Source organism: Tripterygium wilfordii, chromosome 2, assembly GCF_013401445.1.
Source record: "Tripterygium wilfordii isolate XIE 37 chromosome 2, ASM1340144v1, whole genome shotgun sequence".
NCBI lineage: Eukaryota > Viridiplantae > Streptophyta > Magnoliopsida > Celastrales > Celastraceae > Tripterygium > Tripterygium wilfordii.
In genome coordinates this window covers 7,470,425-7,485,231 of record NC_052233.1, presented here as the reverse complement: position 1 = coordinate 7,485,231, position 14,807 = coordinate 7,470,425, and the positions used below count along the sequence as shown (strand labels likewise).

The following is a 14,807-nucleotide window of genomic DNA, read 5'->3' as shown; positions in this document are numbered from 1 at the left end:
ATAACTTTTGAGGCCCAAGAGAGTATAGTCTAAAAGGCAATGGGCTTTGGCGCCCAGCTAATTGTCGTATGTACAAATTGCCTAGAGGCAATTGGCCCACACTCGGACGCTAACTGCCTAGAGGTCAATTATGGGATATACTTGAAACAAGTGGGTTCGACAAGCATTATTGGGCTTAGGCTCAATAACTAGGGCAAATTTTTATTTGAAAAATTAATGGATCTTAAAATTTTAACTGGACCAGATTTGGCTGGGCCGAAAGCCCAACATATTGAATTCCGAAAGGCCCAATATATATGGTCCTTGCGGCCCACAAAGCTAATTTTAAGAAAGCTCCCCCGGGACAATTTCAGTCCAGGTTTATTACCGCGTATGGTTTTTTTGGTCTCCGCAATTCACTTGCAAAAGGAAAAGTGAGTCAAGTGACAAACTTAGAAAACTGGACAAACATTTAAGAAACAAATTTTTTTTTTGATAATTATCTTCACAATAGGCAAGTATACCGCGCCAAGGATTATTTGAGGAGAATTTTTTATGACAATTTATGCTCTGATGTCTTGTGGAGCCATTACTCTGGTATACCACCAACTCTCACCATCTGGTAGGTTCTCAATTCAATTGGTATAGCTAATAAGCAAGACAATTACCAAAAGCAAACAAAGTTAGATGGCCACAAGCAGTTAAAAAAAAAAAAAAACGACACCTGATAATCAGGACATCTTTGGCTCCTCCAACTTTGCCCAACTAGAAAAGATCAACCCCAACACAGAGTACAACACCGCCTTTATGCATGATACTATAAAATTCCAACATGAAGAAGGCCAGTACCATGGATATAACAGTCGGAAAAACAGGCTTATAAGATGCCTTGGATATCGTCCAACCTGTACCAAAACACCAATGTCAACTAAACACACATCTTAAATACAAGGATATTGTTCTCCACCATTGTTTTCTTGGGGAGGAGGAATGGAGCAGGCTGGGCAGTAGTTAACCATCTTAAGGACGAACAAGAGAAAATACCATGATGCTCGTTCCTATTAATGTTGCTCTTATAAAGACTCAATGGGCATTTGTGGTGCATGTCAAAATAATTGGGAAAAAACAATCCAATTTTCAAAGAACACCGAGTTAAGAGACTTGAGAGTGATCAAAAGAGTTTGTATCAAGAGAGACGATCACCTGATTTCCTTAAGATAGACAACACTAATTCTTACCTCAGTGGAAAAGGCCAGCATTTCCATGGCTCCTCTTCTTCAAAAAAAAATTCATTTGACTTCCAAGGAATCAATTCATGTTTCTTTTTAATTGGGTTTCAAAGAAGCTTTGTTTTCTATTGAATAATTTCAAAAAAAACTCCTCTTTTTTTTGTTCATTTTTTTTACAATGAGACTTCAAGGGGTGACCGTTCCTTGAGCTAACAAATAACTAAATTAGTATCAAATTCCAGTATGCTAAAAGTTGAATGATTTTGCAAGTCAAATAAGATTTTCTAATCTGCCGTGGTATTTGAAATTTAAAATGTGAGGAAAAAAGGAAGAAGTATACTGACCGGAAAAAGTAAATCTAAAGCATCCCATGCTGCATGACGGACGGTTCTTGTGGGATACATGGGACCACCAGGCGAAGTGAAGCTATATAAACATGCCTTCAACCTCGTGCTTGTGGTCATTCGAAGTTCCATGCCTGCATAAGTTGATGGTATTAACATTTTAAGAAGACCTAGTGTTAACTTATGTCATATCTAGACAACCTTAAACATCACAATCCTACCCTGAAGAGCTTTAAGTTGTGAAAAGTAATGCAACAGTACAGGCTCCACCTTTAGCTTTTGAATCTGAAGAACAGAAGGATTCAACACAATATGAGAATATATAGATGAGCATGAATGACTTTGTCTTAAGCAATGAAACAGTGACCCAAAAACCTGATCTGTGAGTTCAATAACAAAGAAGTCTACTGGACCACCAACCAAGAAAGCATTAGGGAAAACAGGAAAATGCTTCAAGAAGCTTTCAAGCTTGTCAGCTGCAAAATCATGCATCAGAGAACAATGTTGAAGATACTTTTAAGAGTGAGCAAGCCTAGCCACTAACTACGAAACTTGCCTGAGTTGTAAAATAGCATGAACCTTGAAAGTAAAAGATAAAAATCTCGCTGGACCTAAGAAACAATAAAAGGCAGACATGTTATTTCTCGTTTGCAAATTTCATTTGAAAGTGTATTACCACAAACGAAAAGAAAGTAACGACTCCTGGTATAAATCAAGCTAGAAAATGATATCCACATATGAATTCCAAGGATTGTGGAGTCAACAATTTACTTGCACAGGGATTTTGTTCACCCTCTTGGGCTCCAATGCAACTTCCTCAAGCAGATACTGGAACCAACACAGAACATAGCAAGCAAAAGTGGGGAGAGTAAAACTTAGAAACAAAGTAATACTGATGTAATAGACATTTTAATCAACATAGATTCACATGGACTGTTATTTTATCACAACCAAGAAATTTTACCCCAAAAAAAGACTGGAATCGCCTTGTATTTGTATGGATGTCAATCCTGCAAATGAAAATATAACATCAGCATTCAATTCTATCATAGCCGATCAACCATTATACAAATGAGATGGCTAATATTCTTACCAGAAAACATTTGTAGCACCTTGTACGAGAGCAGATGAGAAACGGAGAAGTACTTCAGAATTGTCAAGTTGGACTTCAAATAGCTGCACAAAAGAAAACAATTTACTGTTCAGCACGAAATCACGTGAAGCAGCACAAGATTAACCATCTGTCACAGTTCTTGATAGAATTCAATAAATTGCATTGAACTCTCACATTTTAACCCTTAATAAAGAAATATGTGGATTTTACCACAACATCAAGAAAAGTCTTAACCATTAACAATGAGCATATATATGGGAGCCAGATCAGATCCTTAACAACATGCAAGTTAAAACGACCATAGCATTTCCAATTCGCCTTATAACTAAATCATTTTAATCTGCCAATCCTAAATGTGCAACATCCACAGAGTTGACAGAAATCCGTAATTTTAGTTAATCATCCTTTGCAAATAAAAGAATGGAAAAAACAATTGAACTTACCTGAGAAGTCACAGACACACATTGAAAAGGTTTTGACTTGCCAGTTTAAACACATGTCAACAGTTCCACAGTACACTAAACTTATGTTAAAATGCTGTACTTATTAATTTCCAGAGGCAAGACACTTAGATTTATTTTGCATCTATACGAGAAGTGAACTTGAGCATCCTTTTACCTTAGCAATGTGATAATAAGGAGTTGTGGTAAAACAACAAAAACCCATAATACAATTTCCCTTTAGAAGTTTCAGGCACTACCCCTACTATTCCCATTAATAGCTAATTCTCCCCAGGTAAAATTTGGCCTTCAGGCCTACTTGATATGCGTACAATACAAAAAGGACCTGCCAGGCATACTTGATATGCGTATAATACAAAAAGGACCTGCCACTACCTGTTACTAGCTAGTAGCGATAGTACAATCTGCCAGTTACGTCAATATTAACATTAAATAACTAGAAAAATAACTAAAGCCAGCCATGAGCCAAACAAGTGATTATGTTCTTAAGATGATCCAGGACAGCTGGCAAGCTGACACGCATCATTGCGCCATCTTCATAGGGACTCTATTCAGGCGCCTCAATAGACATAAAATTCAGAGAGCACAGAATGAAAAGTTGAACCAGTGAGATATTGAAGGCCCCAAAATAAACATAACCCTTAATAATACAGGAAGGTAACCATATTTCATCCTTGGTATGTACAATGGAAAAATATTTGTCCATTCAAGGTTTTATCCAAAACGGAGGTATCTTAAGATTCACCATTTTCTAAAATCTGAGGAAAAAGTTCAGGGTACTACCCTAAAAGGTTCCATCTTAGAATGTAAACAACTCAATAAATGAAACAAAGAAGAAATTCTAGTAAATGAAATGAACCCCACCACAATTTGAGGCCATTAAGAATATCATTCAGTACACTCATCTATCAGGTAAATTTACTACAACCTGTTATTTGGATGTACAATTGTAGATAACTACAGCTTGTGGAATATAAACATCTCTGACCCCAATGTTGCATATTCAATGATGCAGTGGGCGGGGTTGGAGATAGACATGATGTTCGCAGACCTTACCCCACATAATACGTGGAAAGACAATCTCTTGCAATTGAACTTGTGACCTCTAAGTTGTACCACAGCAACTCTACCAATAGACCACATGTTCGTCTAGAAAAAGGCATCACGTCTTTCACAAATAATTATAAAAACCAAAATCTGCATGTGTACAAACTGAAATTTCACAACATAGATGAAACAAATCATTACTCTAATTGCAAGCTCGCGTACCCATTTGTGGAACAAGAGGGAGAATATATGTGAAGCAAATGACTGGCTCCAAAGCTGGACAATCAGATCAAGTATTGGTTTTCCTTGCTTGGGCGCTTCAACATAGTAATCAGCAAGCACATCATAAAAGCATAATTGGCCATGAATGCTATCCTCAGCAGGAGAAATTGTATCTTGTTCCGTCCTAACAATCATCTCTGATTTCAAGCACAATACAAAAATGAGATAAACTTTCAAAATATACACAGCAAAAATGCTGAGAACTACCATTATATCTGCAATACTCTTTACATTTTAGTATTCGGGTTTTTTATACCAAAAATACCACCAAGTCCTACAAGGACATCAATCGAACTTATTTGTTACTATAGGCACCATATCCTATAACCTTTTTTTTCTAATTTTGGCAAATGCACGTTTGTCCACATCACTATATCCCAGCGCATCATCATCTCCACAAAAATTCTCGGCATATTTTACTAAAACTCCTCACAACATTACTATAAAGACAAAAGCTGTTGAGATTTTAAAAATTAGTTAAAATTACAATTATTTCTAGTGTTCCATACACAGTGTATTAAAAGAAACTTGGTGGCTAATGAAGCTTGTAAGAGTTTCACGCATATCTATACATTTTCACTTTATTGAGTTTCGTAAAAAAAAAATGGGGCCTATTCTTATATTGACCCACCTCTAGCTCTGTCATCAACTTCCAAAGCTATGTCAGCAAACAACTCTTGCAACACCTTTAGCCTCTGCGATGGATAAGCTAGTGCCTACAATGCACACATTGTTTAGTAAACCATCACTGTTCTGTAACTACATTCATTGCTTTCAAAGATAGATTACACGCATATATTGAAGCTCTTAAGGCCAGAGAGCTGAATTAACACACTAACCTAGCAATAGCATGCGCATTAACTGCAGGTTAGCTGCCAAGAAATCTATAAAGAATGCTTAAAAGCTGAAACCTTTAGAGTTTTAAGTGTCACGCCACGTGGCAATAGTCAAGAAGAATTTTTTTTTACTGAAAATAAAAAAAAAACAAACTGTGATTGTTATGGTAATGCTATTTACACTCTATAAACATATATATGGTAATAATTCTATTGCCATAACATATACATTTATATTGAAATAATTAATTTTATATAGTATTGGTTAATACTTAAAATTTGTATTTTCGTTGGCAGTTTTTGCGCATTGTGAAGGCTACACACCACAAGGTGCGCATAACACTCGTCCCGACTTGATTTCCCAGCCATAAAGAAGAAAAAAAAATAAGCAATGTTTCAGAGGCCAAGTGCGCCCCGGTTTGGGAACAAACTAACGGCAGACCAATGACCGATGGGACTAAAATGCCTGCAATCCAGCCTGCTCCTTATCTTTGTGCATGGCTCCTGGATGCAAATTGGGATTGGTGGACCAGGATATTGCCCGGAAACTACTTCAGGACTAGTTAGGTTAAAAAGAGAAGGAAAATCAACTTGAGAGGCACGATCCTTCGATTTCATAGATAAATAATGGAAAAATAAACTGAATCAAGAAAAAAAATCTACAATTCCACATTTTATCAGGAAATAAACAAAAAAAAAGAAAATCGGCAGAGAAAACGAACCCGTTGGAGCTTTCTTTCGATTTCTTGGGTAAGAGCGTCGAGATAAGCGGAGCTTCGAAGCGAGAACGAAGCTTTCTCCATTTCTCTTGACTGAGACCTTTATAAATCTCGCGTGAACATCGAAGAATTGTTACGGATAAGAATCAAGAACGCTATCCCTAAATTCGATCCAAACAGAAAACAGAAAACAGAAAAATGCAGGTATCGGCGTCTTCTCTTCCTAAGGCGAGAAATTCCTAGAACATGCTCATCCGAACCCTATCCCTAGATTAGATCCAAACACAGAGAACGTAGAACACAGATATCGACGTCTTCCCTTCCTAAAAGCGAGGCTTTTCCTTGGAAGAACTGTTTGATCTTTTACCGAATAAGAAAACACTGGAAAGTTCGAACATCATAATGGGATGTTTTTAAAGTGCTTGAAATGATCATGAGATGATACTTTCTTGACAAGTTAAGCACTATATATACATTTGTGATAAAAATATCACACTTGAAAAATTAGTCCATACTTGATCTTGAAAAATTAGTTCATACTTGATCTTTGAAGTGTATGATAATTAATGAATAGTGAAGAGATGATGAAAAAAAGAAGAGAGATGTGATGAAAAGTAAGAGAGAATGATGAAAAGAAAGAGAGAAGATGAAAAGGAAGAGAGAGGTGATGAAAAATAAGATAGAGATAATGAAAAGGAAGAGAGAAAATAAAGAAAATGAGTATAGAGTGTTGAAATGTATAGAGTATTGATGAATAGTATAGATTGTGGGATCTAATTATTCAATTAAATTGTGCCAAAGAGGGAGGAGAAGAGAGAGAATATAATTTAATGAAATTTGGAATACGTACACAAATAACATACTGTGGATGCTCTTACCACTGTGTCGTAATGGATAAAATGATGGATAGTACTCGTGTTTCGGTGCTTGATCTGGCGGGTCAAGAAAGGATTTGGAAATTGCGCGAGGTGTAGGGAATAGAGAGGGACGTCTTCTGTTTACATTCTACACGTGTTTAACGCATTCGGAATTACAAAACGACTTTATTGTGATTTCGGACAGAATAATAAAGAAAGAAAAAAAATGATTAAGGGCCACGCGTCATTGCCCTCTATCGTGTTAACGTCCAGATAGTTGGACACCTGATCCGGTGCGCATTGAATTGGATTAGAAGTGTTTGCATATCATTCAAGATGAGATTTTTGATAGGGACTAATTACACTCCACACATTTCCATTTACAGATCAAAACTAAAAAACTCCATTAAAATTTGATAGGGTCTAAGTACATCCTTTTTTATGTTTTTTTAAAAAAAACTGAATACACCTCAAACACCCTTACAACTAGAAAAAAAGAGCAGAACATTAACTTGACATAGACCATTTACATTAACTTGGTTCTTTTTTTAATTCGTGTGATAGACACTAAAGAGAGAGATAAACAAAGCAATGATAAGAATGATGGAGCCTTTGTTGAAGGTGTTAGCTGTATATCAATTGCTGTCAGCTGTATATCAATCACTGTTAGCTATATATCAATCAGTTGACTTATTGATATACAGCCAACACTGATTGATATCAATTATCTGAATAATAGTCATACTATTGGCTTGTCAATTAGCTGTAATTGTCTAAGACATCCTAGAATCACGCTAGCACTATATGTATATATATTGGGTCCAAGGCCTCAGTGTAATATAATATATACAACACATATCATTTTCTCCAAACATTCTTTACTTTAATAATCTTCATTCTTTACTTTAATATGGTATCGGAGCTTTATTCCGATTGATCATACCCGCTGCCTCTTCATCTTGTTCTTACTCTCAATATCACCGTTCATATTATCTTTACATTCTCATTTTTTTTTCCCTACCATGGATCGTCCTGATGCATCTCAACCCATTGTCATTATCATGAACGGCTCAAACTACATCCCTTGGGCCCAAGACATGACCAGTTTTCTCAAAGGCCGACGATTATGGCGCTATATAACCGGTGACATCACCAAACCAAAACCAAAAGACAAAGAACCCGCAGACCCAGAAAAGCTTGAAGAATGGGATAGCAAGAATCACCAAATCATCACATGGATTCGCAACACTTGCACTCACTCCATCAGTCTCCAGTTTGGTCGTTTCTCAATTGCCCAATCTCTTTGGGCTTTTCTGGAACAACGCTATACCACCTCTGATTTGGCTCACCAATACCAGCTCCTAACCACTCTTCACCAAATCAAGCAAAAACCAAGTCAATCCATCAATAACTTCCTCTCTGAGTTGTATTTCATCTGGGATCAACTTGCCTCGTCTGAACCTATGTTTACCGATCTCGAAAGTGCTATCAAATACCCCACACTTAAACCTTACTTGTCCTCAAGTAAAACTAAACTAAGTACATCTACCAACTAACATCCTAATGATAGGTATGATAATACCTATTGTTTTTGGTAGAAATATCCCCCTCTTAAGCTTTCTTTTGATAAATAATGAGTGTATTTATGTGTTGATTTGTATTTTGATAGGTTGATTGCGGTTTGGATGAAAAGCGACGGAAAAAGGGCTGAATTGAAGAAAATGTCCACCGACCTTCGTGTGTTCAAATAGTCATAACTTTCTGTCACATTATTGGAATTGAGCGCAACAAAAGGCATTGGAAACTAGACATCTCAAGCTTTCCGTAGAATCTAAAATCATGCAAATCAGAGGTCATATGGAGAAGTTATGGTCATTTGAATCATGTGTCTAGGGGTAACGCGCCTAGGCGTGGCGCGCCTAGGCGCACAAATTGTGCACGCCCAGGATCACTCCTGCACGCCCAGTCCAGAGAGTTGGACTTGAATTTGAAGTTGTGCACGCCTAGGATTGCGCCTAGTCGTGCGCCTAGGCGTGTGCCTAGGCGTGAAAACAACGCGCCTAGGCGCAAAAAGCAATTTTCTGGGTTGTTTTAAGTCGCGATTTGTCCGAGCTGCGGGCACTTTTAGACCTAGAATAGAATTTCTGGGGAGCGAAAGCAGAGGGGGAGGCGACTCTTGGAGCTAGGAGGAGAGATTCTTCAGCTCAACTTGGATCTACTCAACTAATTAGGTTTATTCATGATTTTCTCATCTCTCCTTTTGTGTTTTTCTCTCATTATGTGTAACTAAACCTCTTGTGCCAAGGCTAGGATGAAGCCTTGGGTTTGATGACTTTGTTTATGACTTGATTTACATATATATGAGTTGATTTGGGTATAAATCTTGTGTTTCTATGTTTGATTGCAACTTCTTCATGCTTGTGGTGTTTGGCCAACACTTTAGGTTTTTGGATGAAATTGTTTGGAGAATTTGCTTAGACAATAGTATGTCAAGTAGATTATGCTTCTTGAAACACTTGATTATGAATGTGTCTCCATTTAATTAGGTGACAATTTGTATGAATCCTAATCTCCATAGAACTCCATGAATTCCTATGCATGTTTAGACCAATAAGATGGCTAGAATGTATTTAGGAATATCCGACCTAGACCAATAAGATGGCTAGTAATCGATTGTAGGGAGATTTGGCTTAAGTGCGCTAAAACCGACTTAGGTACGGATTCGTTATGCCCGAATTAGCAAATATGTGTGTGAATTTGTGTCATTGCAAATCATTTCCCAAGGGGGATTCCATATCCTTGTCATTCATATCATTTGCATTAGTTGCATCCTTATTCTAAGAAAATACCAAAAACATTTTGCTATTTGCTTGTCTTAGTTTAATTACCAACCCAAACAATCTTGAGTTGATCTTTACTTTGTTTGCATTGTATATACATAAATACAAGTATAACTTTGGACTAGACATAACACCGTCCCTGTGGATTCGACCCTTGCTTATCATTGTGCTGTAGTCGCCGACTAGTACACTTGCTAGTAAGGTTAATTTAGACCCAACACCTAACTCACTAACGCAGGAATCGCGATTGCATTTAGCGTATGCAACAAGCCTTTAAACCCCTAGGTGTCCCTAGTGGAGGAGTTTTGTCTCCTGAGGGCTTACAAGAACGACACCCACAAACGTTTCAAGATAACTCAAATCAAACATATGGGAGGGAAATCTCTAGAATCGAAACAACATACATCAATGCCATCCAATCAAAAAGATGTGGAGACCCCACACTTCATCCAAACCATATACTCAGTGAAGATTATCCTTCTACTCTATTATTTCATCTACATTACGTGCGTGCAAAAAAGAAATGTATAAATATTTGGCTTCCAAGAGTTCATAGGCGCCAAACATAGTCACATTCCAAGAATTCCAAGAACAGTCAAGTAGTAATACCAATGCACTTTTATTTATATACATACTTCTCTTCTTCTTCTTCTTCTTCTTTTTTTATTTTTTTATTTTTTTATTTTCATCTTACTAGGACTGTGCAATGCTCACTCCTTTAAGCTTTCTAGTCAACCCATGTAACGAGTTCTCAACCAATGACTCCCAACTTGTTTTCGTTGTAGGCTGGCAAGGTTGATTCTTGCTTGATACCATCCTATGCGTTGCCTCTTCTAAAGTTTGGGTACTCGCATTTAAGGAATCGAGTAGGTCATCCAAAGATGACTCATGTCTTTGCTCAAGCGGTGGTGGTGAAGCCCATTGACACATCTCCTCTCTACAAGCTTGAGTGTTTGCATCCAACTTTTGGGTACTTGTAACCAATGCATTTAGTACGTCTTCTAGAGATGAGTCTTGTGCTTGCTCAAGCAATGGTGGTGGTGCTACTTGTTTAGGAACAAATTGATGCTGGTAGTTGTTCTATAGGAATTGAGGTCGTTCGCACCTTCCAGAGTTATAAGTGTTGGAGAAGGGGTTGCATGGTGGATATGGGGCATAGTTTGGTGGAGTTGTCCTTGCACTATATTCTTGCAAATATGAGCTTGACCCATAAAAACCTGCTCCTTGATAAGCACATGGTGGAGGATATCCCATCTCAAAATATATGCCAACAAAAGCAAAATTAGTAAAAAAAATATTATGTACAAGTATTATGTACAAACAAAGAAAAAAAATTATGGACAAATAACAAAAATGGATCAAACATAAGCTACCATCCCCGGCAACGGCGCCATAAACTTGTTGGGTCTAAATTTAACCTTACTAGCAAGTGTACTAGTCGGCGACTACAGCACAATGATAAGCAAAGGTCGAATCCACAGGGACGGTGTTATGTCTAATCCAAATGTATATTTGTATGTATGTATGGACAATTCAACCAAAAGTAAAGTTCAACTCAAAATTGTTTGGTTTGGTAATTAAACTAAAACAAGCAAATAGCAAAGTGTTTTTGGTATTTTCTTAGAATAAGGATGCAACTAATGCAAATGAGATGAACACCAAGGCTTTGGAATCCCCCTTGGGAAATGACTTGCAATGACACAAATTCACACACATATTTGCTAATTCGGGCATAACGAATCCGTACCTAAGTCGGTTTTAGCGCACTTAAGCCAAATCTCCCTAAAATCGATTACTAGCCATCTTATTGGTCTAGGTCGGATATTCCTAAACACATTCTAGCCATCTTATTGGTCTAAACATGCATAGGAATTCATGGAGTTCTATGGAGATTAGAATTCATACAAATTGTCACCTAATTAAAGGGAGACACATTCATAATCAAGTGTTTCAAGAGGCATAATCTACTTGACATATTATTGTCTAAGCAAATTCTCCAAACAATTTCATCCAAAAACCTAAAGTGTTGGCCAAACACCACAAGCATGAAGAAATTGCAATCAAACATAGAAACAAAAGATTTATACCCAAATCAACTCATATATATGTAAATCAAGTCATAAACAAAGTCATCAAACCCAAGGCTTCAACCTAGCCTTGGCAAAAGAGGTTTAGTTACACATAATGAGAGAAAAACACAAGAGGAGAGATGAGAAAATCATGAATAAACCCAATTAGTTGAGTAAATCCAAGTTGAGCTGAAGAATCTCTCCTCCTAGCTCCAAGAGTCGCCTTCCCCCTCTGGTTTCGCTCTCCAGAAAATCAGTTCGAAGTCAAAAAGTCCCCTGCGGCTCGGGCAATTCGCGAATTAAAACATCCCAGAAAATTGCTTTGTGCGCCTAGGCGTGTTGAATTCACGCCTAGGCGCACCACGCCTAGGCGTGCACCACTTCAATTTCAAGTCCATCTCCTGGACTGGGCGTGCAGGAGTGATTCTGGGCGTGCACAAATATTGCGCCTAGGCGTGGAATGATTTCAAAATCTCCATACGACGTCCGATTTGCACGATTTTAGCGTCTACGGAAAGCTTGAGATGTCTAGTTTCCAATGCCTTTTATTTCGCTCGATTACGATAACATGACAAAAAGTTATAAGTATTTGAACACACGAAGGTCGGTGGACATTTCCTTCAATTCAGCCCATTTTCTGTCGCTTTTCATCCAAACCGCAATCAACCTATCAAAATACAAATCAACACATAAATAAACTCATTATTTATCAAAAGGAAGCTTAAGAGGGGGAGATTTCTACCAAAAACAATAGGTATTATCATACCTATCACCGAGCGTAAACACAGGCATATTCTCAACCTTGTTCGTACTCTTCTTACATCTGCCTCTTGTCCTGAAATTTTTTGGGGAGAAGCTGCCCTGACTGCCATCTATACCATTAACCGTGTTCCCTCTCCCACTATCAACAATCAGTCACCCTATGAGCGTCTCTATAATACACCTCCAAACTACTCTTTGCTTAAGGTTTTTGGGTGTGCTTGTTTCGTGTTACTGCAGCCCCATGAGCGTACCAAATTGGACTCTCGATCACGTTTATGTTGTTTTCTGGGGTATGGTGTGGAACACAAAGGTTACCGATGTTGGGATCCTCATTCAAATCGTTTGCGTGTTTCACGTCATGTTGTTTTTTGGGAACACAAGATGTTCTCCTCCATGTCACAATTCCATCTATCATCGGTCTCCACTTCTCCGCTCTTTACCGATCCTTCCATTGACCTTTTTCCTACTGACACTACACCTTTACCACCTATTTCTGTAACTGACTCCACTGCAATGTCCACCGTGCCCTCTCCCGAGCTGTTTGTTTTGTCCGAAGGATCTGCTCCAACAACTTCTGATTCCACAGTTCCACCAGCTCGTTGTAGTAATCGGGTAAAAACTACCTCTATTAATCTCCGTGACTATGTTGTGTTTTCTACTATTCTTTCACATCATGAGCCTCATTCTTACCGTGAGGCCAGCTCTGACCCTCTTTGGCAGAAAGCCATGGATGATGAATTGCAGGCACTTGTCCAAAATCACACATGGGACTTGGTGGAGTTACCCGATGGAAAGAATGCTATGGGCTGTAAGTGGGTCTATAAAGTAAAAACCCTCTCTGATGGAACTATTGATCGCTATAAGGCTCGACTCGTAGCAAAGGGCTTCACACAAGAGTATGGCATCGACTATGAGGAAACTTTTGCTCCCGTTGCTCGTCTAACGTCCGTTCGTAGTCTAATTGCTGTTGCTGCAGTTCATCGTTGGGATTTATTTCAAATGGACGTTAAAAATGCGTTCCTTCATGGTGATCTCACTGAAGAAGTCTATATGCGCCCTCCTACTGGCTATCCACACTCACCTCATCAAGTTTGTAAGCTCCGTCGAGCTTTGTATGGGCTCAAGCAAGCTCCCCGAGCATGGTTTGCTAAGTTCAGTTCCATTGTTGAGAATTTTGGATTTTCTTCTAGCCCATATGATTCTGCTCTCTTTATCCGCAAATCTGATCAAGGCATTATCCTTCTACTCCTCTATGTTGATGATATGATACTCACTGGTGATGATACTTCTAGAATCTTGGAACTCAAGACTTATCTTTCCCAGCATGTTGAGATGAAAGATTTGGGTAAACTCAGCTACTTTCTGGGACTTGAGATTACTTCCAATTCCGAGGGACACTCCCTCTCACAAGCTAAATATGCTTCAGATCTCCTTGCCCGAGCTGCCATCACAGATAGTAAGACTTGTACTACTCCTCTTGAGCCCAATTCGAGACTCACTCCTTTGGATGGTACACTTCTAGATGATCCCACCTTATATCGACAGTTAGTAGGGAGTCTTGTTTATCTTACAGTCACTCGACCAGATATCTCTCATGCTGTACACATTGTCAGTCAGTTTCTCTCTGCACCACGTTCCACTCACTATGCTGCAGTTATTCACATATTGCGATATATCAAAGGAACTTTATTTCATGGGCTTCATTTTTCCGCTGAATCATCTCTAGAACTTCGTGGTTATTGCGATGCGGACTGGGCAGGTGACCCAACGAATCGTCGTTCTACAACTGGCTATTGTTTCTTTCTCGGTGATTCCCTTATTTCATGGCGAAGCAAGAAACAAACTGTAGTTGCTCGTTCTAGTACAGAGGCTGAGTACCGTGCTTTAGCAGATACCACTCAAGAACTTCTCTGGCTTCGTTGGTTACTTGAGGACATGTGAGTCACTCATACTTCTGCCACTATCATCAATTGTGACAATCGGAGTGCTATTCAGATTGCGCATAATGATGTCTTTCATGAACGTACAAAGCATATTGAAATTGACTGTCATTTTGTCCAGCATCATCTCACTTGTGGCACTATACGTCTTGACCCTATTTCCTCCATTGATCAAATTGCCGACGTCTTCACCAAAGCACATCCTCCAGGACGACTTCAGCTGTTAGTTTCCAAACTCAAGCTGGTCTCTTTCTTACCATCTTGAGTTTGAGGAGGGCTGTTAGCTGTATATCAATTGTTGTCAGCTGTATATCAATCACTGTTAGTT

General features: G+C 38.5%; 1 protein-coding gene across 4 annotated transcripts; it reads right to left on the bottom strand.

Annotated features, from left to right (window-relative positions):
* Positions 1-483: 483 nt before the first annotated feature.
* On the bottom strand, positions 484-6,393 carry LOC119982949. 4 transcript variants are annotated; one of them, XM_038826563.1, is made up of 11 exons: positions 6,015-6,392; positions 5,088-5,172; positions 4,397-4,593; positions 2,646-2,728; positions 2,517-2,562; positions 2,324-2,380; positions 2,109-2,163; positions 1,928-2,028; positions 1,774-1,837; positions 1,553-1,686; positions 484-884 (listed from the first exon to the last, which is right to left on the bottom strand). In XM_038826563.1, the coding sequence occupies exons 1-11, from the start codon at positions 6,093-6,095 to the stop codon at positions 711-713; spliced, it is 1,077 nt and encodes a 358-aa protein (XP_038682491.1). In that variant the 5' UTR covers positions 6,096-6,392; the 3' UTR covers positions 484-710. The 4 variants fall into 4 exon arrangements, with proteins under 4 accessions (XP_038682491.1, XP_038682508.1, XP_038682499.1 ...); XM_038826580.1 differs by lacking the exon at positions 5,088-5,172 and having other exon boundaries at positions 6,015-6,393; XM_038826571.1 differs by lacking the exons at positions 1,928-2,028; positions 2,109-2,163 and having other exon boundaries at positions 6,015-6,393.
* Positions 6,394-14,807: the final 8,414 nt, after the last annotated feature.